At 45.9% G+C, this 23612-nt stretch overlaps 7 protein-coding genes across 9 annotated transcripts; 5 read left to right on the top strand and 2 right to left on the bottom strand.

Annotated features, from left to right (window-relative positions):
* The first annotated feature begins 162 nt into the window (after positions 1 to 162).
* abo (de-etiolated protein 1 abo) lies at positions 163 to 2157 on the top strand. Of its 2 annotated transcripts, XM_089470904.1 has the most exons (4): positions 163 to 507; positions 561 to 1025; positions 1083 to 1270; positions 1338 to 2157. In XM_089470904.1, the coding sequence occupies exons 1-4, from the start codon at positions 252 to 254 to the stop codon at positions 2034 to 2036; spliced, it is 1608 nt and encodes a 535-aa protein (XP_089327030.1). In that variant the 5' UTR covers positions 163 to 251; the 3' UTR covers positions 2037 to 2157. The 2 variants fall into 2 exon arrangements, with proteins under 2 accessions (XP_089327030.1, XP_017868866.1); XM_018013377.2 differs by having other exon boundaries at positions 168 to 507; positions 561 to 1270.
* Positions 2158 to 2174: 17 nt separating this feature from the next.
* Positions 2175 to 5179, top strand: LOC108617528 (general transcription factor 3C polypeptide 3). Its single transcript, XM_018013343.2, has 2 exons — positions 2175 to 4148; positions 4207 to 5179. Exons 1-2 carry the CDS (start codon positions 2310 to 2312, stop codon positions 5083 to 5085), a joined length of 2718 nt encoding a protein of 905 aa, XP_017868832.1. The 5' UTR covers positions 2175 to 2309; the 3' UTR covers positions 5086 to 5179.
* A 162-nt stretch (positions 5180 to 5341) lies between these two features.
* Vps50 (vacuolar protein sorting 50) lies at positions 5342 to 9511 on the top strand. Its single transcript, XM_018013230.2, has 10 exons — positions 5342 to 5501; positions 5555 to 5782; positions 5839 to 6156; positions 6215 to 7081; positions 7141 to 7478; positions 7542 to 7707; positions 7763 to 7873; positions 7933 to 8256; positions 8320 to 8432; positions 8490 to 9511. Exons 1-10 carry the CDS (start codon positions 5436 to 5438, stop codon positions 8860 to 8862), a joined length of 2904 nt encoding a protein of 967 aa, XP_017868719.1. The 5' UTR covers positions 5342 to 5435; the 3' UTR covers positions 8863 to 9511.
* A 55-nt stretch (positions 9512 to 9566) lies between these two features.
* On the top strand, positions 9567 to 11850 carry Ir54a (Ionotropic receptor 54a). Its single transcript, XM_018009160.2, has one exon. It carries the CDS (start codon positions 9934 to 9936, stop codon positions 11773 to 11775), a length of 1842 nt encoding a protein of 613 aa, XP_017864649.2. The 5' UTR covers positions 9567 to 9933; the 3' UTR covers positions 11776 to 11850.
* Lsp2 (Larval serum protein 2) lies at positions 11792 to 14081 on the bottom strand. The gene has a single exon (XM_018012825.2). The coding sequence runs from the start codon at positions 14062 to 14064 to the stop codon at positions 11950 to 11952; it is 2115 nt and encodes a 704-aa protein (XP_017868314.1). The 5' UTR covers positions 14065 to 14081; the 3' UTR covers positions 11792 to 11949.
* A 686-nt stretch (positions 14082 to 14767) lies between these two features.
* Ir60b (Ionotropic receptor 60b) lies at positions 14768 to 19481 on the bottom strand. Of its 2 annotated transcripts, none has more exons than XM_089470903.1 (2): positions 18327 to 19481; positions 14768 to 16417 (listed from the first exon to the last, which is right to left on the bottom strand). In XM_089470903.1, the coding sequence occupies exon 2, from the start codon at positions 16326 to 16328 to the stop codon at positions 14901 to 14903; it is 1428 nt and encodes a 475-aa protein (XP_089327029.1). In that variant the 5' UTR covers positions 16329 to 16417; positions 18327 to 19481; the 3' UTR covers positions 14768 to 14900. The 2 variants fall into 2 exon arrangements, with proteins under 2 accessions (XP_089327029.1, XP_089327028.1); XM_089470902.1 differs by lacking the exon at positions 18327 to 19481 and adding an exon at positions 16999 to 17136.
* Positions 17853 to 23440, top strand: Letm1 (Leucine zipper and EF-hand containing transmembrane protein 1). The gene is made up of 5 exons (XM_018012768.2): positions 17853 to 17993; positions 19623 to 20851; positions 20917 to 21975; positions 22031 to 22318; positions 22389 to 23440. The coding sequence occupies exons 1-5, from the start codon at positions 17918 to 17920 to the stop codon at positions 22749 to 22751; spliced, it is 3015 nt and encodes a 1004-aa protein (XP_017868257.1). The 5' UTR covers positions 17853 to 17917; the 3' UTR covers positions 22752 to 23440.
* Positions 23441 to 23612: the final 172 nt, after the last annotated feature.

Here is a 23612-nt window from a genome sequence, read left to right as displayed (position 1 = left end):
TCATAATAAAAGTAAAAAAAAAACAACAAAAAAATACAACAAAAGAAAAAGTTTATTGTCACTTAATAGACTTACATTTGAAAATGCGAACCAAAGTTGAGGGCGCGCTCCGATATATGTGAGTGAAGTTGGCAGCAAATTTATTGGCACGTTAACTAACACCACCAATCGTGTTTCTATGCGACCATGTTAATATATCGATATCGATAAAACTATTATTATTTTCGTTTTTGTTTGCAATATTATTTATTATGATTTTGGAAAAACTGGCTATTGACCAGCGTATGCAAACGCAAAATCTTGTACATATGCTTCAAAATAGAGAATCGGGCTACACACGTAACAAATTAAGTCAAGCGCCCCAGCTATCGTACGAGCGCCAGTTTTACAAAGCAATTACGCCCTGCCTGACAGTTGGAATCGTCATACCTCCTGTTTACCTGCGCAAGTTTACTCCGGACGGTAGCAAATTGCTGGGTTTCTCCCATGATCAGCGTTCATTTATTGGTATGCTAAAGATATTTAATTATTTGCGAATTACAAACGAATATTCTTTGCAGTATATGCATACAAGGGCATCGGCGCGGCCGGCGTAAATCAGTTGTTCAGTGAAGCTGGCGTGGGCAGTAGCGAAACGTTTACCGGACCACACAGCCAGCATTTGAGAAACACAGTATTTGAGAAGCTGTTCAAAACGAAATACGTACTACGCCTTTGTCAAGGCGAATCGGCCCGTTTCTATCTGCATCGAGAGTTTAGTGTTTTCCTCGAAGACAGTCGCTATGTCCTGCTGGCCGGAATGTACGTGCTCCAGGGCTACAATTTGGCAGTCTCTGAATACGAGCGCTATCCGGACGTCTTTGACAAGGTCGATCCCTTCTCCTATATATTCTATGTTGTGGACCTGCAGAAGGGCGTTGTTACCGACGAAGTGCTTCTGCATCAAGAGTCAATTTGCTTATCCCACAATCACGGCATCTCGGTGCATGGACATACTATAGCAATCTTATCGCGTCTACGACAATGTATTTATATTTATGAATTGGTTAACGGTCGACTGATTAAACAAGAGCACGAAATAGGTCCAAGGCCGCTCCACTGCTGTTTTCAGGATGCGTCGTCAACGTTCATGGTGATGCTGGATGTGAACACCTTGCTGCCAATTACACACATTAAGCAGCGAGTACTGAGCTTTCTCTACCGTCAGATCGAGCCAAATAGTCCTCAAGCCAATCAAGAGTATCAGGAGTTTTACAAAAATTTTGAATTCGTGAGAAAGAAAGAAACACTTTTAGATACATTTGTTCTTAACTTTCTTTTTTTTTTTATAATTTCAGATAGAAAATATGATTATTGAAAAAATGCAGCTGGTGGACAACGATCTGCTGTTGCTGCGCTACGAGGAACGGCCGAAAGACAGCGAAGTCTCTATGCTATTGACGGGCGAGCCACAGCCTCCGCGACGTCTCTATGTCTTTTATAGCATGACCAGCGAGGATGTGTTAGGAGTATACCAAGATGATTCTATAGACTTGCTGCAAATAGTTGTGCAATTCCATGATAAGCTATGTAATGTGCGATCTCTACAAACGGGCGATGCACCGTCGTCCCCATCCTCGCACTTCTTCATGCAACAGAATTGGAAAAATAACAGCAAGTCACTGTCTTTCATGCGTCAGGCGGCGCTTCGTTATAATCCGACTGTGCCCGTCAGCACACAGAGTTTCTCAACATCTCCGTATCTCAATCACAATGTGTTTAACTATGATAATCTACTCATCTCTCCTCTTGAACGTCCCAAAGCCTGTTCCACAGAGCCAATCGTGTTCCGGGATCGTGCTACCAATTTGATCAAGTTTCGTTTCAACACGAAGGCGCAAAGGCCACCCAGTCAATTCACTCCACGCGAGCTATGCGCCTTCATCTGTCATCCATTCGAGCCGTTGGTTATTAGTATACAGAAATGCATGCATGTTTATTCCTATAAATTACATATTTACAACCACGAAACAATTGTTCAACAATTTTACAATTAAATGTAAAACTGAACTAAAATTCAAGGTAACATATAAAGTGATGTTATATAGTTTAATGCTCGGTTTTGTATATACACGTTAAATAATTTGTACTATTAAAGATTTGTTTTTAAAACACGAATTTTTGAATTGCTTGAAATAATTTTACTGCTGTTAATAACATTTTAACTGAGGAGTTGCCAATATCGATAGATTTTCCGTTGAAATTTATCGATGCTTTGAGCATTTCTAGCAAGAACATATGTTTTCTGTTTACTGGCAAAACACAGAAAAATGAGCGAGAATCAAAAAGCCGATAAGGAGAGAAAAATTAATGCAAATGAGGTCTTAATAGAGGAAATTGATAGTAATGATGTGCCAGAAAACGAGCTGGCACAGTTTGAGGTGACGGAACCATTGCGCGTCGTTGAAATAATTGACTTGGATGACGAGGACTCTATGCCGCCGTCCAATGAAGCCCTAAAAGCAGCTGATGAAGAAGGCGCCTTAATTAGACGCTATGTGCAGGGCGTGCAGTGCCTTGAATTTCCTGACTTCTGTACCAAGCTTGAGCCTGGCGATGAAGAGGATGACAGCGAGGCAGCACACTTGGCGTCCAAACAGAAGCATGAGAGTTATGAGCAAATACAAGAGGAGCCCAGTACAAGTGCTGCCGCTGCGGCAACCGCTTCTAAGCAATCAGCACCGCCGAAGACGCAGTCCAAGGGTTCGTTTGGTCGCGCTGCAGCTGGTGGCAGCTTGGGACGCCGCAGCCAATTGAGCGCCGCCTTGATGGGCCTAATGGGCGAGGCGAATCTCTCGTTTGCATACGGTCGTTTCGATGTAGCCGAACGAATTTGTATGGAAATCATACGTCAGAATCCGCTGGCCAGCGAGCCCTTCTACACGCTAGCCGAGATTTACGAGAATCGCGATGAGGTCAAGTTCTTGCACTTCTCCACAATAGCAGCGCATCTGAATCCGCAAGATCGCGATATGTGGATACGTATCTCGGATTTGCTGGTGCAGCAGGGCCACTTGACACGTGCCCGCATCTGCTACACGAAGGCCATCAGGGTGTTGCCCAAGGAGTATCTGCTGCGACAGCGCAAAGCGCAGCTGCTAGAGCGCATGGGGGAGACAAACGCAGCCATGTTTACGTATCTGAAGATGCTGCCGCTGATGCCGTCCAGCGAGTGGAGCTTGTGCCTCTCCACCGGCAAGAATGTGGCATGCTATTTCCACGAGCTGAAGAAACACAGCCTCGCTCTGGAGGCCATGGAGGGCACGTATGGTGTGTGCGGCGACCGCTTCACAAACGAGGATCTCAACATCTACCTCGAGCTGCTCATACTCAATAAGCAGTATATCAAGGTGTTGCGCTGTCTGCGAGAGCGCACCAAGCTAGAGCTGGAGACGGAACAGGAGAGCCTGGAGCTTATCTACTTTTGCCAAATACCCGACGACTATGTGCCCGAGCTGCGCGCCAAGCTCTGCGTCAGCCTTATCCACATGCACGCGCACCATCTGCTCGGCTACATTGTGCAGAATGTACAGGAGTATATAACGCCCACGGTGGATCGCGTGGAGTTGTACATGGACATCACCGAGGCTTTGATGCAGGAGCATAAGTATGCTGAGGCCATCGCCCTGATGCGACCCATCACAGACTCCGATTCCTTCGATTGTCCTGCCTTTGTTTGGCTGCGCCATGCCGAGTGCTTGCGTCAGCTGAATCGCACACAGGAGGCCATCCAGAGCTACGAGCGGGTTGTCCAGCTGGCTCCATACTGCTATGAGGCCAAATTTACGCTGTCGGCGTTGCTCAAGCAGCAAGGCCGACCCGAGGAGGCAGTCAAGGCTCTGGAGCAGTCAGGCGAGCAAGAGGGGCAGCCACTGCATGCGCGTCTACTGTACGAGCGCTGCATCATGCTGCAGCAGATCAATCGCATCGATGAGTTCCTCGACGTGGGCTATGTGCTGCTCAGCCGACACTCGATAAAGCTCAAGAACCGCGAGGAGATGATGGCCGCCTCGAATGGTGGCGGCGCCTATAACACCGAGGGCCTCAAGGCCATCTTACAAATGCGCAGCCTGGCTGATGTCTCGGGAGGTGCCGATTCCGAGCAGCAGGTATGTATATTTTGAGTATATATCTATGAAACTTATTTGGCTATATAATGATCTTCAGGAATTACACAAGAAATCCGCACCGGCCAATGCAGAGGGCTCCGATCTGACTATCAAGAACGAATACGAGTTGTTCTTGGAGCTGGTGCGCACGGCGCATGCGCATGGCATGCACAGCATCGTGGAGCGCATCTGCTTCGCCATGGTGACGACCAGACGCTTCACCTACTACCACTATGAGATTGAGCGCATCATGATATTGGGCTGTTACTTCAATCATGACTGCGCCATTGCCTTCTCCTATCTGCGCGAGCTGATTGCCAAGCACCCGGACATGATAAACTTGTGGAACATGCTGTCGCTGATGGTGCAGCAAGGCGACGAGGTGCGCTACTTTCGGTACGCTCGACGGCTGCTGGAGCGCCATCCCAAGGCAACGCAGCCCATGCGGCTCTTCCTGGGCCACTATCATCTCAATTGCAGCTCGTACAAGTATGCGCTGAATGCCTATGTGCCCATATTACGGGAGCAGCCTCATCCGCTGGTCGCTCTCTCTATAGCTGCTGTCTTCAATCAGCTAGGGCTACAGAAGAAGGTTCTGCGCAAGTCGGCAGCTGTCGCCCAGGCGGTGGCCTTTGCCCTGCGCTATGCGGAATTGCGAGCGGGCTGCAGTGTCAAGGGCAGCGATGTTCCCGCTACGTGTGCTGCCCAGCAGGAGATCTACTACAATATTGGACGCATCTATCATCAGGCAAACATTCTGCATTTGGCGATTGATTATTATGAGCGGGCCTTGGCCGCGCAGCATCCGCTGATAAAGCAGCACGAGTCGGTGCTGGGACTGCAGCATGAGGTGGCGTTCAATTTGCATCTCATCTATCGCAGCAGCGGCAACAAGTGGAAGGCGCGGCAGTGTCTAATGCGTTATTGTGTTGTTTAATTAATTAAGTTTTAGTTAGTAAAAATGATACTCTTTAAGTTTTAGTTTTAATTTTTAATTTTTTTAATATCGTAATAAATATGATACTCTTTAAGTTTTAGATTTAATTTTTTAATTTCGTAATAAAAATGATACCCTAACTTAAGTAATTCAAATTTGTAATTCTGTTAATATTAGCTATGTTAACATATTGCTGTTTAACAGCGTACTTGCCTTACAGCCAACATCATTCGTGAAAGTATCGATACTAGAGTCATCGATAATGGAGCAATCGATGCATCCATTGTTTGGGAGTGGGAGAGAGGCGAAGCTTGTTTCGCGTAATTTTTTGTAGTTTTCATGGCTGCAAAATGCAGAACTCCAAGGCCAAAATGGACGAATTTAAGACCAGGTTCATGGACCTGCTGCACAAACAGGTAGGCGCAACAAGCTGTCCATCTAACGGCCATAACAAACCTCTTCTTCGCAGACGAATCGACAAATGAAAATTCCAGCTATGGGCTTTTCCGATTATTTCATACAGACTGTCACAACGGATGCTTTGTCCACCACAACAAAAACAACAGGCGCAGCAGCTACAGAAAACTCAGAAGAAGAAGTTACAGATGGAGTACAAAAATCGGATCAAGAAATTCTAGAGAGCATCGAAGAGTGCTACTACAGCGCCGACAGCAATCCAGAGCTTTACGAACTTAAGGTAAGCATTAGCATAATTCTGAATTCATTAAGTTCTAATTGTGAGTCATTTTATAGAAAGTGCTTGCCGCTGGCATTGACAACCAGCTCATTGAGTCGACCATTGCACAGCTGCGCACTCAGCAAAAGGTGCTGACCAAACAGGTGTTGCAAAACATATTGGAACAGCGCAATGCGTGCAGCAGCGAGTTTCAGGCCATCAACGAGACCCAAAAGAAGCTGGAGGAGTCGCTGTGGACATGCCAGAAAGCGCGCTCCTACTTGAACTACGCACGCACAAATCTAACAACGACCAGCTTGGAGATCTTGGCCAGCTATCGTAAGCGCGAGGTGCTCAAAGAAGTGCTGGACACGCTGATGGCCATTAAGAAGTTGGTAAGTGGATTTATAATGGTTGCTTGATTGACTCATTTAACAATATATAACCTGGCAGCGTACGACGGATGAGGAGCTTCAAAAGCTGTTGGCAGACCACAACTATTCCGCCGCCATTGAACTGTTGCTGCAGTGTCAAAGCTCTGCGGCTGGCTTCATGCAATACAATTGCGTGCAGTCGCTGCACAAGAAGCTGCAGGAGACTATGCTCTTGATGGAGTATCAGCTGGACACTGTACTCAACGAAATGGTGCTGAATTTCGACATACGCAAATATGCCAAGTTGCAGGAGGCATACAAGCTGGCCAACAAATCGCTGATTGCCATGGACCAGCTGCACATCAACTACATCTCGGCGGTGCACAGCACGGTAAACGCTGTGGTGCGTGGCTACAGCGAGCCCAATGCGGAGGAGCAGCCGAAGCTGCTGTATGAGCAATTGTGCGAACAGCTTAGTGCGGACAAGCTTATACCCTGTTTGATTAGTTTGTGCAAGACCTTTTGGACCATTCTGGCCTCCTACTACCAGGTGGTTATGTGGCACAACAACTACAAGCTATACACACAACAGGAGGAGAGCGATGGCGAATCACCTGATCTTTATATCCAACAGAAGTTGAAGAAGGGCCAGTCACGTATCTGGAACGATATACTTAATAAAGTTTGCCTGTTCCTGCAAAGCGCTAAGCTGACGACGCTCAAGTATGACCAATTCATACAGGTGTTGTCCATCGTGCAGCGCCTGAAGAAGGTGGGCGTCGAATTTTGCAGCGAGCAGTCCGAGAAGCTGATTACAACGATGCAGCAGCAGAGCGAGGAGTTCTTCAGGCGCTATCACATTTGTTGCGTTGAGGAGATCTGCTTGTTTCTGGACAACGAGTCCTGGACGCCCTTAGATTCATTTTCGCACATACTGCAACTGCCGGTAACTTGAATCTTAATGCTAAAATTTGTCAACTATTAATATTGTTTTATATTGTGCAGGAATTCCGCTCTGTGCGGCATGCGCTGCGTCGTCATAAATCGCCAACAACTGCGCTGCTGGCCTCGAGCAACAACTCGCCCATAAGCAACAACAACTGCGACGAGCTGGTTTCTGTGCACTCTCAGGACGGTGGCGGCAGCTCAATCTATGGTTCCTATGGCTACTTTTTGCGCTTCTCGGAGAAGAGTTCGCCCTTCGATGGCGGTCTGGACGCTGCCATGCTGGAGGAGGACATACTGTCAGGCATTGTGGACGAGGCGTCCTGCTACTTTAGCGAGGAAAGTGACGACGAACAAAAGAGTCTGCAGAGCAAAGAGTTTGCCGAGGATGCCAACAAGTAAGCACCCGGAGAATGGTTTCCGTTTAGGGTAATTTAAATTAAATTCTTTGCCCTTGCCAGTCAGCTGCTTGTGAATAATACCGCTTTGAATGTGCTGCGCTGCATTGGACGCTACTTGCAGATGTGCAAGCTGCTGCACTGCATCTCGCCCAAGATAGTGGCGAGCATGCTGGAGCTGCTCGACTTTTATGCCTATGCAGTGCATGAGATCTTTGGCAAGGATGCTGTAAGTATAGATTTGCCAGCAGAGATCACATTTTTAATCGATTTCAAAATCTCAGCTGGTGGCCACAGATAATCTCTATACGCCGCGTCTGGAGCAGCGTCTGCGTGCCGTGGAATCCAATGTGCTTACACAGATTAAAGTTTGGCCCCTGAACTTCTCCTCCCTGGTGAGAAATGAATACTACTCACAATAGTTAACTATAATAATAATTGAATTCAATTGCAGATCAACAACGAACTGGCTAATCCGGACACGCTGTACGGTTTACCACAGCGCATCGTGGCTATCGAGGCTGGGCGCAGCATGTTTCAACAGTTTCATGTACTGCAGCATTACTTGAATCATTTATTGCCAGCCGGCGATCGACCAGCACTGATCAACTATCTCGAATATTCGGAATTTATTGCTGATCTGGCCAAACCAGTTTACACTTGCGTCGCATCGCGCGTCATCGATCTGTCGGCCATTCTCGCGCAAATGGCCAAGGTCAAGTGGGATGTGAATCATGTGACGCATCAGCACAGCAGCTACAGTGACGTCTTGAATCGCGTAAGTGCTAAAGCATAGCAACAGCAATCTCAGTGGAAGTAAATCTTGCATTCTCTATCATAGAATATACAGAGCTTTGCCATGTGCCTGGAGGAGATCTCCAAGGAGGTGAGCATACCCAGCAAACATGTTTGGAATGCAATGGCCCACGTGGCCACCCATTTGCTAGTGGAGGGGTAAGTTGACTACAATATTTTCCAATTTTGATTCTACTCATCCAAGGTCTTTCGTAGGTTCTCAAATGTTAAGAAATGCTCTGCTGGCGGCCGAGCCCTTATGCAATTGGATTTCGCCAATTTTATGTCGTTCCTTGAACTAATCTCGAATCAGAAATATCCGGAGCATCGCGCTTATGTGGATGTCTTCATCAAGTCTTATTATTTCTCGCCAGAGCAGTTCGAGCAGTGGATCGAACAGCAGCGACTGGGCGATGAGTATTCAGCTAAGCAATTGACAAATCTGATACAATGCGTTTGTGTCAGCGATAAGCGCACACGACAGAGGCTGCTGCAGCTGCTGGAGGGCGTGGCGACTAGTGTTACGCCCACCACGACGCCGCACAAGAATAACTATAACGCCGGCTCGAATCTGAGCAATGTTATTTAAACAAATATTTATTTATATCTCTTTCATTTAGATTGTTTATTGTATTTATTTGCTGTTATTTATAATTGTAATCAGTCGCTAACTATGTGGTCGAACCTTTGTTAGTAGTTGAATTTTCACGAACTCTATATATTTATATATATTTAAATATTACATTCCGTTAGTGCAAATTGATTAACACTTATCTGTAAGCTGATTGTATTTTAGTCACTTAAGCGATCTCCATGATGTACTTCGTTTTGTATTTCGAATCTGTGCAAAACTTGAAATCTCCTTGTTCAATCTCTATTCAAGTGCAATACGCTCTCTCTTTATATATTTAGGCAATGCACAAATTTATTAATGCTATTATTTTGCAATTTGGTTTACCATTCTCACATGACTTAAGTACCTAGAGAAAGTATATACATATACACATTCATACACAGATATCTCGAGCTAGAATTAAGGCATACGCAAAATCAATTTATACATATATTTATTTTAATACCCAATATTAATTATTTGCGAAACGGACAAATAATTGAATGCGATTACAACCAAAATTCGACCGATTTGTGGTTTACTAACAGAAAAGCGAAACATTCAAATGGATTTGTAACTAAAAACAACTAATAAAGAGTACATATTTTGAGATATGAGTATTAAATGAATGTAGTTTTAATAAACTTAGATATTTAAATGGTATAGAAAATGAAGGAAATTACATTACAGTTTTGTAGTAAATGTATTTTTTAAGCATATATAAATATATCATATAGTTAAGTATTTCGATTTCAGTTTTTATATTAAAGAAAATTAAATTATATAATTATAGATTAGATTAATATAAAGTATGATTAAATTTAAGTATTTATATCAAGTCTAGGCCTATTCGGTTAAATTATTATATCAGCAATAAGATTTCCTCTAGTCATTATTTATAAGAAAATGCAAGCCTACCATTTACGACCTATACAATATGAACAACGAATGCTCCTCCAGTCAAGCTCTACGTGAATTCCGAAGGCGTAACTATTTCGGCAGGTAACTCCCCTTGGCCAATGACTCAGCAAACTTGTCTCCCTGGCTATGGAGGCTATAAATATGCCAATAAGTCATCGGCTAGCTAACATATCAGTCTCAGACATGTCCAGGATACACTCGTACATAGTATTACTCGTATGCATAACATCGGGCTGCGCAGCTGAAGAGCTCATCCGGCAGCTACTCTTGGAGTCGAGGTCTTCATTGCTGCTGATACGCTACGACTACTGCCCAGAGAGTTGGCTGCAGGAGCTGCTTGTGGCGCCTCAGGTGCCTATCGTGATGCAGTCGATGCACGATGCCACGCCTCCTAGCAAGGACTTCTCGAGGCTGATGCAGCTAATCTGTTTGCCCAGCGAGGATTATGAGCCGCTGCCGGCTTTACTTGGGAATCTGCGTGGACCAAAGAGCATCTTTTATATAGCTCCCTCTGCTTCAACAGGCAACAGCTCTGCCAAGCGGGTGCTCAACTCGCTCCTCAGGGAATGCTATAGGCAGAAAATACTGAATGTGGTTGCCCTGCTGGCCGAGAGTGCAGATCGAGTCTACTATCGCTATCGTCCGTATCCGCGCTTTGAGCTGGAGCAGCGCTCGATGGAGCAGCGCCCCTTCTTTGCCAGCCCCCTGAAGAACATGCATGGCCAGCCGCTGATCGTGGTGCCCGACCAGAAGCATCCGCGCACCATCGTCTACACGGACTGGCGCACGGGCCAGCAAGTGCTGGCCGGGTCGGTGGGTCGCTTTGTGCGCACCTTGGCCTGGAAGCTGAATGCCACCATTCAGTTCCCCATAGAGATCAAGCCGGGCGTGGTTATGCATTTCAATGAGCTGGAGTCGCTGATCGAGCAGTTCCAAGTGGATGTGGCGGCGACGGTGGTGCAGCTCATACGGCCCGAGCAGCTGCCCCTAAGCAGCTTCCCCTTCGAGCTGAGCCACATCTGCTTGATGATTCCGCGGGCACAGCAGCTGCCCATCAAGGACATCTACCTCATCCTGGCCAGTGGCCAGCACCTACTCATCGGACTGGCCATTGTCTACAGCTTTGGGCTTCTGCTCAGCCTGCACTGGTGGCTGACTGGCCAAGCTGCCAGCTTGGTCGACTTCCTGCTGAACGATGTGGCGCTGCGTGGCCTGCTCGGCCAGTCCTTTGGCCATTCCCCGCGCAGCAGCCCCTATGCCAGCTGGATCTACCTGATGCTGGCTGTGCTGGGACTCAACCTGAGCTCGATACACGAGGCAGCGCTCGGCACGCTGCTCACTCATCCGCCCAAATACTTTCAGCCCCGCAGCTTTGCTGATATCCAACGCGCTCAGCTGCCGCTGGTCATCGATGCGGGCAGCGCGGAGGGGGACTACGGGCTGGGCACCACGAAGCTGCGTGTGCTGGCCATGAACAGCAGCGACTACAACAGCCACAGGGACAAGATGAACATGAGCCACGTCTACTTTGCCTCGCGGCTCAAGTGGACGCTGCTGAGCGAGCAGCAAAAGTATTTTCCCCGCGAGGTTTTCCTCTACTCCCTGAACGCCTGCGTCAGGACACTCACCTACATGGTCTTCCAGTTGCCCCCAAACACCTGGTTTCTGGAGCCGCTGACCCGGCTGATTATGGATGTGCGCGACTTTGGCATCTTCCAGCACTGGGTCGATATGCACTTCTATGATATGGCCGCCGCGGGCTTGCTCTCCTTCAGTGATCCCATTCAGCGGGAGCCGCCGCGTCTCAAGCAGGCGTTGCGCTTGGAGGATCTGCAATGGATTTGGGTGGCCTACGGAGCACTTTTGCTGCTCGCGACAGTCGTGTTGGCTCTGGAGATTCTCGTAAGGAAAGTGCAGCAAATGCTGTGGTTGGGTAGCTCCCATGGGGGAACCTTTAATTCCCATTAAAATCCATCACGCTGTATTCGCTTAAGTTCGTTTATTGCTTATTGATTGTCGGTAAGTAAGATAACATTATTAAGTCGGATTGAACATGATCTATGGTGGCTAGTGTGAGTGAAGCAAGAGCTGGGAGTTTCAATTGGAGTTTAGTGTTAAATCAGAGTCTGAGTTCGTTGTGCCTTAGGCCACATTGGTGTGCTCGTCACGATGGAAGATCTTCACGTCGAAGAACTTGAAGTTGTCCACCATGAAGTAGTAGTCGTGCTTGATGGGCCGGTTGAAGGGGAAGCCGAAGGGCAGAGCGTCCACATAGCGGGAGCCATGGCCAATGCCGCAGCTGACAATGGGGTCGTAGCCGGTGTATTGGGCCACAGCGGGCTCATGGTAGGGATAGACCATGTAGAAGAACTGATAGACCTGGCCGCCCTTCTTGCCCTTGGGCAACATCATGCGATTGGGCACGCCGCAGTGGGACTCGGCTTGATCCAGCTTGAATTTGTAGTCACTGTTGGTGGCATCCATCAGCTTCTGGTAGAGCTCGAAGTAGGTGGTGCGATCGTTCACCCAGAAACTGAAGTCGCCGCTGGCGCGCTTGATGTGATTGACGCCCGCATCCAGTTGCACCTTGAAGTGCTCCAGCTCGAAGAAGTTCTGATAGTTGTGCTCCAATGGGATGACATTGCCGTACTCGTCGTACTTGGGTCCAATGAATACCTTGACAACGGCAGCCTGGGCCTTGTCCGAGCTGACATCCAGGGTGAACTCGAAGGGCTTGTGGTTGAGACGGTGCTGGCGGGCCTTGATCACAAAGCCGCTGCCATTGTAGTAGGAGTTGCGGCCAACGTTGTGGTGGGCATCGCCCATGGGTATGGCGGAGTGCTCAACGTTCACGGCATTGCTAATGTCGGCATCGAAGTACTCGAAGTAGGTGGTCAGGCTCTCGGGCATGTGCACATCATCGATCTTGACACCCTCGAAGCCATAGTCGACCTTGGTGTACTCGGGGAAGGTATCCATCAGATGCCAGTAGTGGCTGAGCAGGTTCTTGTACACCTCGTAGAAGAGAGGGTCGCGCATGGATGTGTCGTAGTGCATGAAGGTGCCGGGGTAGGTCTCGTGGTACTGGTTGTACGGATGTCCCTCGTTCACGATGTAGCGGAACCACTTGTCCAGGCTGCCGTAGAACTGCTTGTCGATGCTGTCAGCGTTGCCCTGCAGAATGTTGCCGAGCATGTTGACAATCTCGACGTCGTATTTGTCGTTCTTGTGAATCCAGTCCATGATGCGCTGAGAGTACAGCTCCACATTCTTCACATACTCGAGATTCTCGGGCGTGTAGAAGCTGTAGTAGTTGGGACGGCTGGGATACGGAACGCCGTTGTAGTCGCGCAGGCCGCTGTAGAAGCCGGAGTGGACGGGCTCGTACATGTTGAAGGTGGGCACCTCGCCCATGTCGTTGGACAGACGCTCCAGGTAGTAGCGGGCCAACAGCTGCCAGTGCACATAGAGGTAGAGTTCGCCACGACGGTCCTTGTTGAGGACATGCACATCGTCGCCCTTCGTCCAGTAGGGGTAGTCCAAGTTGAAGTAGTAGTAGAAGCTGTTGAAGCCAATGTCCTCCAGGAAGTAGGCCAGACTGTGCTCGTCGTTCATGTTGCCGTAGACGTTCGTGTAGTTGGACTTGAGCACCACGTTGTAGACATTGTTCAGCTGCTTGACGTGATGGAAGCCGTGCATCTTGTAGTGCTCGGCCATCTCCAGGGTCTCGCTGTCAAAGAAGCTCCAGGGATGGATCTCGTAATGGGCCGGGAAGACAATGCCTTGCATATCGTCGCGGAACAGGCTGGCGATGGTGAAGGCATAGACAAAGAGCTGTTTGTTCACATGCTGGCGGGCCCAGAAGACGACGTGCTGGAAGGTCTCCCAGTTCTTGGCGTAGTAGAAGAGACGCACCAGACCAACGGCATACTCCTCATGCAAATCGTACATAACGGTCCACATCTGGTCATCGCCGAACGGGTGTTGCTGCCAGAGCTCGAAGAAGTGTTGCATCTTCTCGGGATGGTGATAGTCGCTGACATGCTCCCAGGGCTTGTATTCGTAGAAGCTGCTATCGTACCGCCTGACGAAGACATCATCCTGATAGATATGCTCCAGCATCTCAAAGACGAACATCTGCTTCATCAGGAAATCCTTGTCGGCCACCTTGGACTCCACATGCTTGCCCTGGCCGCCGAGAGCCAAGAGCGTTAGCGTCAAAACAATAACCGCCGTGATCGACTTCATCGTAATCATACCAATGCACTGCCACTGCAGCCTCCATTTATACCTGAGCGGCGGCTCGCAGTCGGATGGGGGGGCCAACGTCCGAGTGCTGATATTGCCTTGACATTATCAGAGATCCGTTCAACCTCATTGCTATATGCTGCACCGTGCATTGAGATAAGCCCCAATTGCACCTGGTTCTGCACTGATTGACTGCTTGACAGCGATCTCGGGCGAGCTCAGTCTGGGAGGCTCGACTGATCAGTTGTGTAAGTAATGCCAGCTAATTACAGCGCCTGGTAGCCCGATTACATCGCCGGGCTAACTCGCTTTTCTTTTCATTTGCTTTTCTTTTACGACATCACCTGAGGGTCAGCCAGCGGTCGGGCCAGGCTGATGCTTTGTTGCTTATCAATGCGCCGTAGCCGTTGCCGTTGCCGTTGCCATCGGGACTAGCTAATTCTAAAAATATGCACCTACTGCGGCGCACATTTTTTGAAACTGCAAAACAATAATCATATCAGTAGACAACAAAGAATTATGGAACTGCAAGAGCAGCGGATGCGCGTCTTAGCATTAGGGGCTATACACCCATTAAATCTAGCTCCGAAATATGGTTTATGCGTCGGGCAGATTCGAGATATGAAAGTGTGTGAAATTGTGATATGAATACAAATCTAGTAAGGGAAGAAATGCAATGACATGTGTTGTAGTTACAGAACTTGTTAATCTCTTAGATAATCATCTTGCATCTTTATTGTTTGGATATATAATTGTAGCAAATACATTGACATTAGCTTTTCTTCTAGCAAAGATCTTAGTCTCTAATATTTTTATTCACTCAAAGAATGCCTTCTCCGTTCAACTCAACCCGCTCTCCAACGTCCTATAGAGTATACTAGAACCTCGCCCGCAAATGCCAGCACACAAATATTGACACTGACAATATAGATCAGCCAATAGTAGTAGAGGTCCTCCCAGCGCAAATGCATGCTGCTCGAGGTATCCTTGTAGGGCAGTTGCTTGGTCTTGCCAATCGCAAGCAGATCGTAGAAGGATTGGGTGCGCCAGTGGGTGTACAGGCCGCTGTCTTGGGTGTTTAGAATATATCGATTGATGGCCCCTTTATAGATGGAGTTGGAGTGCAAGCGCAGAGCAAAGTGCACAAGCGGAATTAAAACCAGTTCCTTGGAGAGGCGAAAGGCGGCCTGCTCTTGCCGGATGAACTTCATTTTGATGTGGGGCCAGAGCGTTTGGGTAATGGGATAGGCATAGGAGGTGTTCGGCTTGCTGCGGCTCGTCTGATACACCGATGTGCTTACCATCTCGTATAGATCCGAGTTGGCGTTATATCCACGTTGGCCGAGAACAAAGGTAAGTGCTCCCTTGTCGGGCTCTGATATCATGAGCTTGAGTCCCGCTCTACGCATATCCTGATAACTGAGTATCGGCGGATCGAAGGGTGGATGCACCAGGAGCGTCTCCAGATTTGTTATGTAAATGTTGTAGCATACAAAGCTGCCCATCAGTAGCACGGCCAGTGTCCACCTGAGACGCAGGCTGGAGGATCGCGGCATCGAAAACGTTTGGGAGAGCATGGCCCTCAGCACGGGATCAAAGATGACCCACAAACACATGAGGCTGGGCGCCATGCCCAGCTCGAAGCGGCGAATATTGTGAATGACCAGGGCGTAAATGGACATTAGAATGAAGATGCACAAATTGAGGAGCTTTGCCCCGCCGCCAACGACGAGCAGGGCGCGACTTATCTGGGATTCGACGGGCAGCATTATCTGCCACTTTGACAGTTCCACTATATGGGAGTGATTTCGATGGCTTGGCGTAAAGCCAAGATTCGTTATGAACATCGGTATATCCACTCTTCCAGCGCGCATCAGGTCGTTCAGAAAACTTATGTTTACTATTTCATTCTCTTCAGGCGCATGATCCCAATAAACATGAAGAGTTGCATTCAAAGTCTTGACAAAGCTTTCAACAAACGGCGCCAGATAGCCAGTTAGTTGATAGGATCCATTTCCATCCTTGTATATAACGCTGCGTGGGAATATGTTGTCCGATACAGTGGTAATGGGATAGCCACCCATATCCTTCAGTTGAGGCTCGAAGTATCGTTCGATCTGATCAACCTTTCGCATAACTAGTGTAAATTCAGGAAATGATCTGTAACTATATATTTCTTCCAGACTCCAATTGCCTATCGCCAGTACATTAAGCATCTTGTTCTCTAAACACTTCCTAAACAAAGATTCCATATCCACTTCATTTGTAATCATAAATATGGTCCGAGTATTTCGAATGGATTCCAGATTTTGATAGAGCGCATTCAAAATGACTTCGTTTTCAGTTTCCAAGCAAACCAACGCTAGAAATTGTATATTAAAATGAGTTTGAAGCTGATATTTTTTATTGACATTAAGATAAATAACCGGCGTAACAGCATTATCTTTAACTTCAATCGAACAATCCGTGGATTTTTCGCGCAATAAAAGAACAGTCTCAAAGGCAACCTCGACTTTTAATTGGTCGAATACTTTGCTGGGCAGTTGAATTTGTGCCCTGGCTAAGCAGGCGAAAATAGCCAAATAAATTAAAACTTTATTCCCCATTTTAATGACCTATGCGAACGTTAACGTAGAGTTCAACTGGTTAAAATCGCCCCCCATTAGTCCTTTTATTAGAAATCCGAACAGAAATTGCTACAGCGGGCAGCCTAATTAAATCTAATTGCAGATTTATATCACAGCAATTAATAAATGCGAGTTTTTACTTCAAATTTCCATTAGGTAAACAAACACGCCTAACGGTCGGAGAATGTTTTTATATCAGTCATTCAAACTTTAAGTAAGGAATCAATCAGTAGCAGAAAGTAAAAAATAAATTGTCAATGTGCAGAAGTAGAAGAAGAATGTGATATATATTTACAATTATTAATAAAAATAGCACCTGTTGTTCTACTGTCTGTTTCCATTATTTAAAAAGTCCGCCTCACCATACGATTACTTTTCGATAAATCAACAATGATGCTATCGCAAGAATGAGATTTGCGCAACCAATAAAAAAATTCAGCGACGTGGGTATTGCTGCACTGCGTAGATGTGGTCACACTTGTGCAACCAAAGCAAAGTAAAATAAAAAAGCGTGGAAGTAAGACTAACCGAACCGCCTGCGATTTATAAACATATTCATAAGAATACGAGCGACGACATTACAAAAACAAAATATATAAAAAAAAATATTAAAATATAGGGCAAGTGGAAAGTCTCAACAAAAAGCGTGAATTGGAGTTAAATGGTAATTGCCGAACATTATGATAAAACAGGGTGTCGGCAATGTGAAATTGGCACAGAATAATAACTTATACTTTGTTGCTGTAGTTGTGTAATATTTAGAATCGTGCGAATGGCAGAAGACAGCAACAAACACTATGAAACATCGCCTGATATCGCAAATCTGCGTGAATATGTGTGAGAATGGGTGTGTGTGACTGTGCGTATATCGCGTATGTGTGAGAGAAATTTAAATTGCGCTGTTCGAATAAAAAAAAAGAGCGAGTGAGCGTTGACAGTTACATTTATTTATTTTATGTTTGACATTAATATAGCGTGCATTTAATTTTCGGCATGATTATTTATAAATCTTATTGTACTCTTTTCCTTATACTTTTAGGCGTAAAGTGAGAAACCAACGTATTTCTCATGCGCAACTAAACAACATTAACAAATACAAAGATACATACAGAGTAGACAGTGATTCGGAAATTCAAAATTACATACATACATTGAAGAAACTTTGGAATTGGACTGGCAGCCGATAGCCCCAAACAGCGCCCCCCACCCAGCAATAACAACATTAGGCCAACAACATGAATGTGCTACTGCTGCCCAAAGGATCCACGCAACTAAAGTCGCATTATGCGATGCATAACTTCTACAAGCGCTGTAAGTTTGTCTGCTAACCACGCAATGGAATGAAAATCGTATAAAACTTTCCATTGATTTTACCCCATATATTTGCGGTGTGAGCTTGTATGTGTGTGTGTGTGCTTGAGTTTAGGTATCGCAGCCTGTGTCTGTGTGCGTGTGTATGTTTTTTGTGCGCTCGCCTTTTGTCGTTGTTTTTGTTATGACTGCATATTCGTGCACAGCTGATTCCATGTTTGCGTGCACAACAAAATTTCCCTGTTGCGCTTGTTTTGGTATTTTTGTATAAGCTGTAGGGCAATTTTCTGGATAACCTATATATGTATGATTTGAAACACTTTTCGCACTTACAGGTAGTTAATTGCCTTTGTCAACAAGTTAGTTAATGACAAAGGTGTGCAATATATATGTATCTGCAGTGCATATATAATATATTTTGATATAGTTGCCGGTGTATGGGTCATCTGCTGTTTTTTATACGTGCCGTTATCGTGTTTTATATAATTCAGCATTTATTATTATTCTTTTTCCACTGAGACGCGTCACTTGACGCGCTTATCGTCTGCTCAAAAAGTGAGATTGACCAAAAAAGTAAACATCTAAACCGGCTGGCTAATATAACTATAGGCAGATAAGGTTTAAAGAAGAATTAAGGCAAAGTACGTTTGCTTTTAGTGAGCGGAATATTTATGCAAGCTTTACCTATACTAAATAAACGATAATTTTTCATTGCTTGCAAAAGAATTTCACGTAGGCTATTTGCTCATCTCTCAATTTATACACAACATTCACAATATACACAAGTGTAAGTGTGTGCGTGTGTGTGTTTAACAAGCAAAAGGGACAAGTGCCAAGCGCTCAGGTGTACAGACAGACAAAATGACGCCAGCGATTGCTGCTGACGCACAAAAGCGACACCCTGTATGTTGTAGTTGAAAGAGAGTACAGTTAACTCACACACACACACATACACATGTACATGGATCAGTTGCACCCACACAATTTGCTCGGCCATTGGCCGAAGGTTGAATGCATTTCGCTATTGTGCTCTATCGCCTTTCTTTTCTTTCTTTTCTTTCTTCTACACACACACGCAGCATGTTTATTTTTCCTTGAATTCGCATCTGATGCATTGTTCTGAGAACTTGCCAAATTGTAAGAAAAATCAGAAATACAAAATTGAAAGTGCATCAGATTGTTTTTTCTAAGAAATCTTATGGTACTTTCGTTAAGTTTAGTTTTCAACTTATATAAATTTTTTTTTGCGTATATTCGACCGCAACAGGTGTTAATTTAGTTGATTTTATTTTTCGCTCTCCCTTGCTCTCCGTGTCTCTCTTTTGTTCTGTTTGACTTGTGAGCTTATCTGGGCTTATAATCAAGTGGAACTAACTTTTCGATTAACGCTTGACAAGTTTTAATGGCCGAAGCCATAAAAAGGCTTAACCCAATTTGTTTTTATTTGTTGCCTATTCAATTGAGCATCTATTTGAAATAATTTCTCTCGCTATTACCTTGACAGAGCAAATGATGTGTGTATAAATACGACTATCGGTTGCTTTACTAAAATTCTCTTATTTATATAATGTATTTATAGGCAAGAATTTGCTGTACTAAAACTTGGCCAACTTCTCTCAATACTTATAGATCTCAGAACGAGCCACAATGCCTATTGTACAACGAGAAAAGTCCAGCACAAAGCGGAAGACTCAGTTTCACAGTCATGGAACGTCCGGCAAAGGAGAACGTTTACTGGCTACTCACTGAAAACCGGCCCGCGTTATTACCAATCAGATCAGTTCTGTAGCTATGGCCTGCGGCATATTCACATCGGTAGGCCGCTGTTTGAGTCGAGCTCAAAGATCGATGCCACTGTGAAGAAGCTGAAGAATCAGCAGAAGGAGAAGGTCGAGGAGATCATGAAGGAGGTGGCCAATGGACAGGCGATTAAGGGAACTGGTTCGGCTACCCCGGTGACCTCCACGATACTCGACGGCACCGCTGTAGACCCGAGCGCAACAGCTAAGGCTAGCGCCTCTGGCACAAAGACGGCTAGCGAACTAACAGAGGCCCCATCCAAGGCAGTGGCCAAGCCAAAGAAGCCGCTCACACAGCGTATTTGGGATGAACTGGTACACTATTATCATGGCTTTCGGTTATTATTCATTGATACCGCCATTAGCTCGAAGTTGGTGTGGAAGGTACTCAATGGCAAGACGCTGACGCGACGCGAAAACAAGCAGCTGCAGCGCACAACATCGGATCTGTTCCGATTGATCCCATTCTCGGTGTTTATTGTGGTGCCGTTTATGGAGCTGCTCTTGCCGGTATTTATAAAATTCTTTCCGGGCATGCTGCCGTCCACATTTCAAACGGCCAAGGATCGCCAGGAGCGACTAAGGCAGTCACTGACCGTCCGTCTGGAGGTAGCAAAATTCCTGCAAAAAACTCTCGGTCAAATGCCTGTCCAGCACAAGGAGCACAGCAGCGAGGAAGCCAAACAGTTCGAGACATTCTTCCGAAAGATCCGGAATCCCACAGAGCAAGTGAGCAACGATGAGATAATCAAGTTTGCCAAGCGTTTCGATGACGAAATCACATTGGATTCGCTCAGTCGAGAGCAGCTATCAGCGCTCTGCCGTGTACTGGAGCTGAACACGATTGGCACAACGACCTTGCTGCGTTTTCAGCTGCGTCTCAAGCTTCGCTCTCTGGCCACCGATGATCGGGTAATAGCGCGCGAAGGCGTCGACTCGCTCGATCTCTTCGAATTGCAGCAGGCGTGCAAGTCACGTGGCATGCGCGCCTACGGCCTAACAGCGGAGCGCCTGCGATTCCAACTCAAGGAATGGATTGACTTATCACTAAATGAACAGGTAAGGGCATCAGTATAGCCTTCATGTATTTCTTATTATATTAACCATGCGTGAGTTGCTTCCAGGTACCACCTATACTTTTGTTATTGTCACGTGCAATGCTCATCTCTGATGACAGCATCACGACTGATAAGCTGAAGGAGACAATGCGTGTACTGCCGGATGCTGTAGCCGCTCACACACGCCATGCGATTGGCGAGCGTGAGGGCAAGGTCGATAACAAGACCAAGATTGAGATCATCAAGGAGGAGGAGCGTAAGATTCGTGAAGAGCGCGAGGAGGAGCACGAAGAGACGCTGCGCACCGCCGGCACGGATGAAGCTCCAGCGCCGTTTATATTCACTGAGGATACTAATCAGAAGTTGCATTTGGATAAGAAATCCGAGGCATCAGATGAGAAGACCATTTCGCCGACAGATGTGCAATTGCTATCAGATGCACTGAAGACGCTTTCCTCTGATAAACAGCTTGTTGTGGAGAAGGAGACGATCAAGGAGCTTAAGGAGGAGCTGCGCGACTATCAGGAGGATGTGGAGGAATTGCGAGAGGTGCGCCAGGTGGTCAAGGAACCGGTGCGCGAGAGTCGAGCTGCCAAGCTACTCTATAATCGTGTCAACAAGATGATCTCGCAGCTGGACACTGTGCTTCAAGACTTGGAGCATCGCCAGCAACAGATTAAGCAAGTCGATACCCCTGACAGCGCGCCCACATCTGGTGCCAGTCCCAGCCAATCGGTGCACATTGACGAACTGGTGGCTACAATCCGACGCATGAAGGAGGCCTCTGACGAGGAGCGATTCAAAGTCGTTGAGGATTTGCTAATCAAACTGGATGCTGACAAGGATGGTGCTGTCTCAGTTAACGAGATCACCAAGGTGGTGCAAAGCATCGACAGTGCGGCCACCAAAATTGACAAACAACAGCTGGAGGAATTCACTGAGCTACTCACAAAGCAAGCACAGAAGCGACGCAACGAGGAAATTGTCCACATTGACGATCTCATGATGAATATCAAGAAGCTAAAGGAGACCAGCGATGAGGCCCGCATCAAGCACATCGAGAGTGTCCTAGATAAGTTTGACGCTGACAAAGATGGTGTCGTTACTGTCAACGATATACGAAAGGTATGTAACGTGCCTTGGTTCAGTTAGTCCAAATTAACATTGAATGCACTTGCAGGTGTTGGAGTCCATTGGTCGCGATAATATCAAACTTAGCGATAAGGCTATAGAGGAGCTCATTGCTCTGCTGGACAAGGAGCAGATACTGGAGGCAGAGCAAAAGATTGAGAAGGCAATTGCGAAGAGCATGAAGGAAGCGGAAAAACTTAAATTGGAGGTGGAGAAAACGGATAAGGATATGGCCAAACTGGTCGACGGTATACACGATTCGGCGAAGGAGATACGCGACATAGCCACCGAACTGGGAGCAATGGAGCAGGAGAGGCCCACTCCCCCAAAGCCAGAAGTAAATGAGGTGTAGCTTAAAATTTAAGCGAAGATCGTCCTAATGCTTGAGTTGTTTCTTTTATTCACAGCCCGACATGAAAGACCCCGCTAAAGTATTGAAAGATAATGCGAAGGAGCTGGGTGATTTGCTAGTAAAGTCCCCAAAGAACAACAACAAAAAAGGGGGAAAGGACACACCACCAACACCGAGCAAAGGCAACAGCTCCGGCAGCAATAGAAACAACTGCAAGAAGGCCACCGATAGCGAAATGTCGATACCCAAGATAGCGATGCGCGAGGCGGCCGAAATTCAAATCGAAAAGCTATTGCCCCAAAAGGATATCGATCTGCCACCAACGATACCCACACAAACACCGACCCAGTCCAAGGTGGCTACCTCACCGAAAGCGGCGGCGAATGGCACTTCCGGCACCCCCAAGAAATTGATCTGACCGGCTGAGCCGAAGGCGAAAGCAATACATGAAGAATACCCAGAGCATTCACCTAGGGCAAAATGAGATCAGAAAGTCAACCCTTTGTCCAAATTGATTCGAGTTGCATTCAATATTAATAATATTAAAACAGGAAATGCATAGAATAGTAATTCAATAGAAAATCTGTATTTAGTTAGATCCCAGGCAAGAGCTCCTTTGGAAGGCTGTATTAAGTATGTGTAAAAGTTGCCCAAATTATAAACTATTGCTTAAAATATACATATATACAGAATTTGGGTATGTTAAACGAATACAATGGCAGAACTACCTTAAAACTATTTACTTTCATTTTCTACCGCCTTAGTTATATACTACTTTCATGTGCTGGTCCATCAAATACTTGACTCTATGATAATGTTAGCGATTGTGATCATTAAGTGAAATCTTAATTTACATATTATTTCTAATATAAAACCTAACGTAGCAACAACAACCACAATGTCAAACGATTTGAATTCAGTGGAATTTCAACATAAAATATAAAGTGTTATCACAAAAATCAATTAAATGCAAAAGCGAAGCGAAAAGCACGTGATACTTTTCTGTAACAACAATAAATACTATATGCTTAACTGAATTAGATAAACAATGTGTAAAAGTGTTAATTTGCAATAAGAAATAAACAAATAACAAGTTACACACACACACACACGTAATGGAGATTTAATTTAAGGAAAAAGTTCTCTCAAGTGTGTGAATTATAGAATATGATGGGAAAATCAAAGGTTCTAGATGAGGTTTATGTAAAACTACTTTATTTGATAATTATAAAAATAAAGGAATGATTTTACAGTCTGATGATATATACAAGTATTTTAT

Source organism: Drosophila arizonae, chromosome 5, assembly GCF_054131065.1.
Source record: "Drosophila arizonae isolate 15081-1271.41 chromosome 5, UAZ_ARI_1.0, whole genome shotgun sequence".
In the NCBI taxonomy this organism is placed as follows: domain Eukaryota; kingdom Metazoa; phylum Arthropoda; class Insecta; order Diptera; family Drosophilidae; genus Drosophila; species Drosophila arizonae.
The sequence above is the reverse complement of the archived record's forward strand: the minus strand, read 5'-3'. Positions and strand labels throughout refer to the sequence as shown.

Excerpts from the sequence above, each read along its gene's own strand:
- abo (XM_018013377.2), top strand. The coding sequence starts at position 252 with ATGATTTTGGAAAAACTGGCTATTGACCAGCGTATGCAAACGCAAAAT. Across the intron at positions 508-560 it reads TGATCAGCGTTCATTTATTG|TATATGCATACAAGGGCATC; the intron begins GTATGCTAAAGA and ends TATTCTTTGCAG. Across the intron at positions 1,271-1,337 it reads TTTACAAAAATTTTGAATTC|ATAGAAAATATGATTATTGA; the intron begins GTGAGAAAGAAA and ends TTATAATTTCAG.
- LOC108617528 (XM_018013343.2), top strand. The coding sequence starts at position 2,310 with ATGAGCGAGAATCAAAAAGCCGATAAGGAGAGAAAAATTAATGCAAAT. Across the intron at positions 4,149-4,206 it reads GTGCCGATTCCGAGCAGCAG|GAATTACACAAGAAATCCGC; the intron begins GTATGTATATTT and ends AATGATCTTCAG.
- Vps50 (XM_018013230.2), top strand. The coding sequence starts at position 5,436 with ATGCAGAACTCCAAGGCCAAAATGGACGAATTTAAGACCAGGTTCATG. Across the intron at positions 5,783-5,838 it reads CAGAGCTTTACGAACTTAAG|AAAGTGCTTGCCGCTGGCAT; the intron begins GTAAGCATTAGC and ends GTCATTTTATAG. Across the intron at positions 6,157-6,214 it reads TGATGGCCATTAAGAAGTTG|CGTACGACGGATGAGGAGCT; the intron begins GTAAGTGGATTT and ends ATAACCTGGCAG.
- Ir54a (XM_018009160.2), top strand. The coding sequence starts at position 9,934 with ATGGAGGCTATAAATATGCCAATAAGTCATCGGCTAGCTAACATATCA.
- Lsp2 (XM_018012825.2), bottom strand. The coding sequence starts at position 14,064 with ATGATTACGATGAAGTCGATCACGGCGGTTATTGTTTTGACGCTAACG.
- Ir60b (XM_089470902.1), bottom strand. The coding sequence starts at position 17,023 with ATGGAAACAGACAGTAGAACAACAG. Across the intron at positions 16,418-16,998 it reads AACAGACAGTAGAACAACAG|CGTTGGTTTGCTTGGAAACT; the intron begins GTGCTATTTTTA and ends TACAATTTCTAG.
- Letm1 (XM_018012768.2), top strand. The coding sequence starts at position 17,918 with ATGAATGTGCTACTGCTGCCCAAAGGATCCACGCAACTAAAGTCGCAT. Across the intron at positions 20,852-20,916 it reads ACTTATCACTAAATGAACAG|GTACCACCTATACTTTTGTT; the intron begins GTAAGGGCATCA and ends AGTTGCTTCCAG. Across the intron at positions 21,976-22,030 it reads CTGTCAACGATATACGAAAG|GTGTTGGAGTCCATTGGTCG; the intron begins GTATGTAACGTG and ends ATGCACTTGCAG.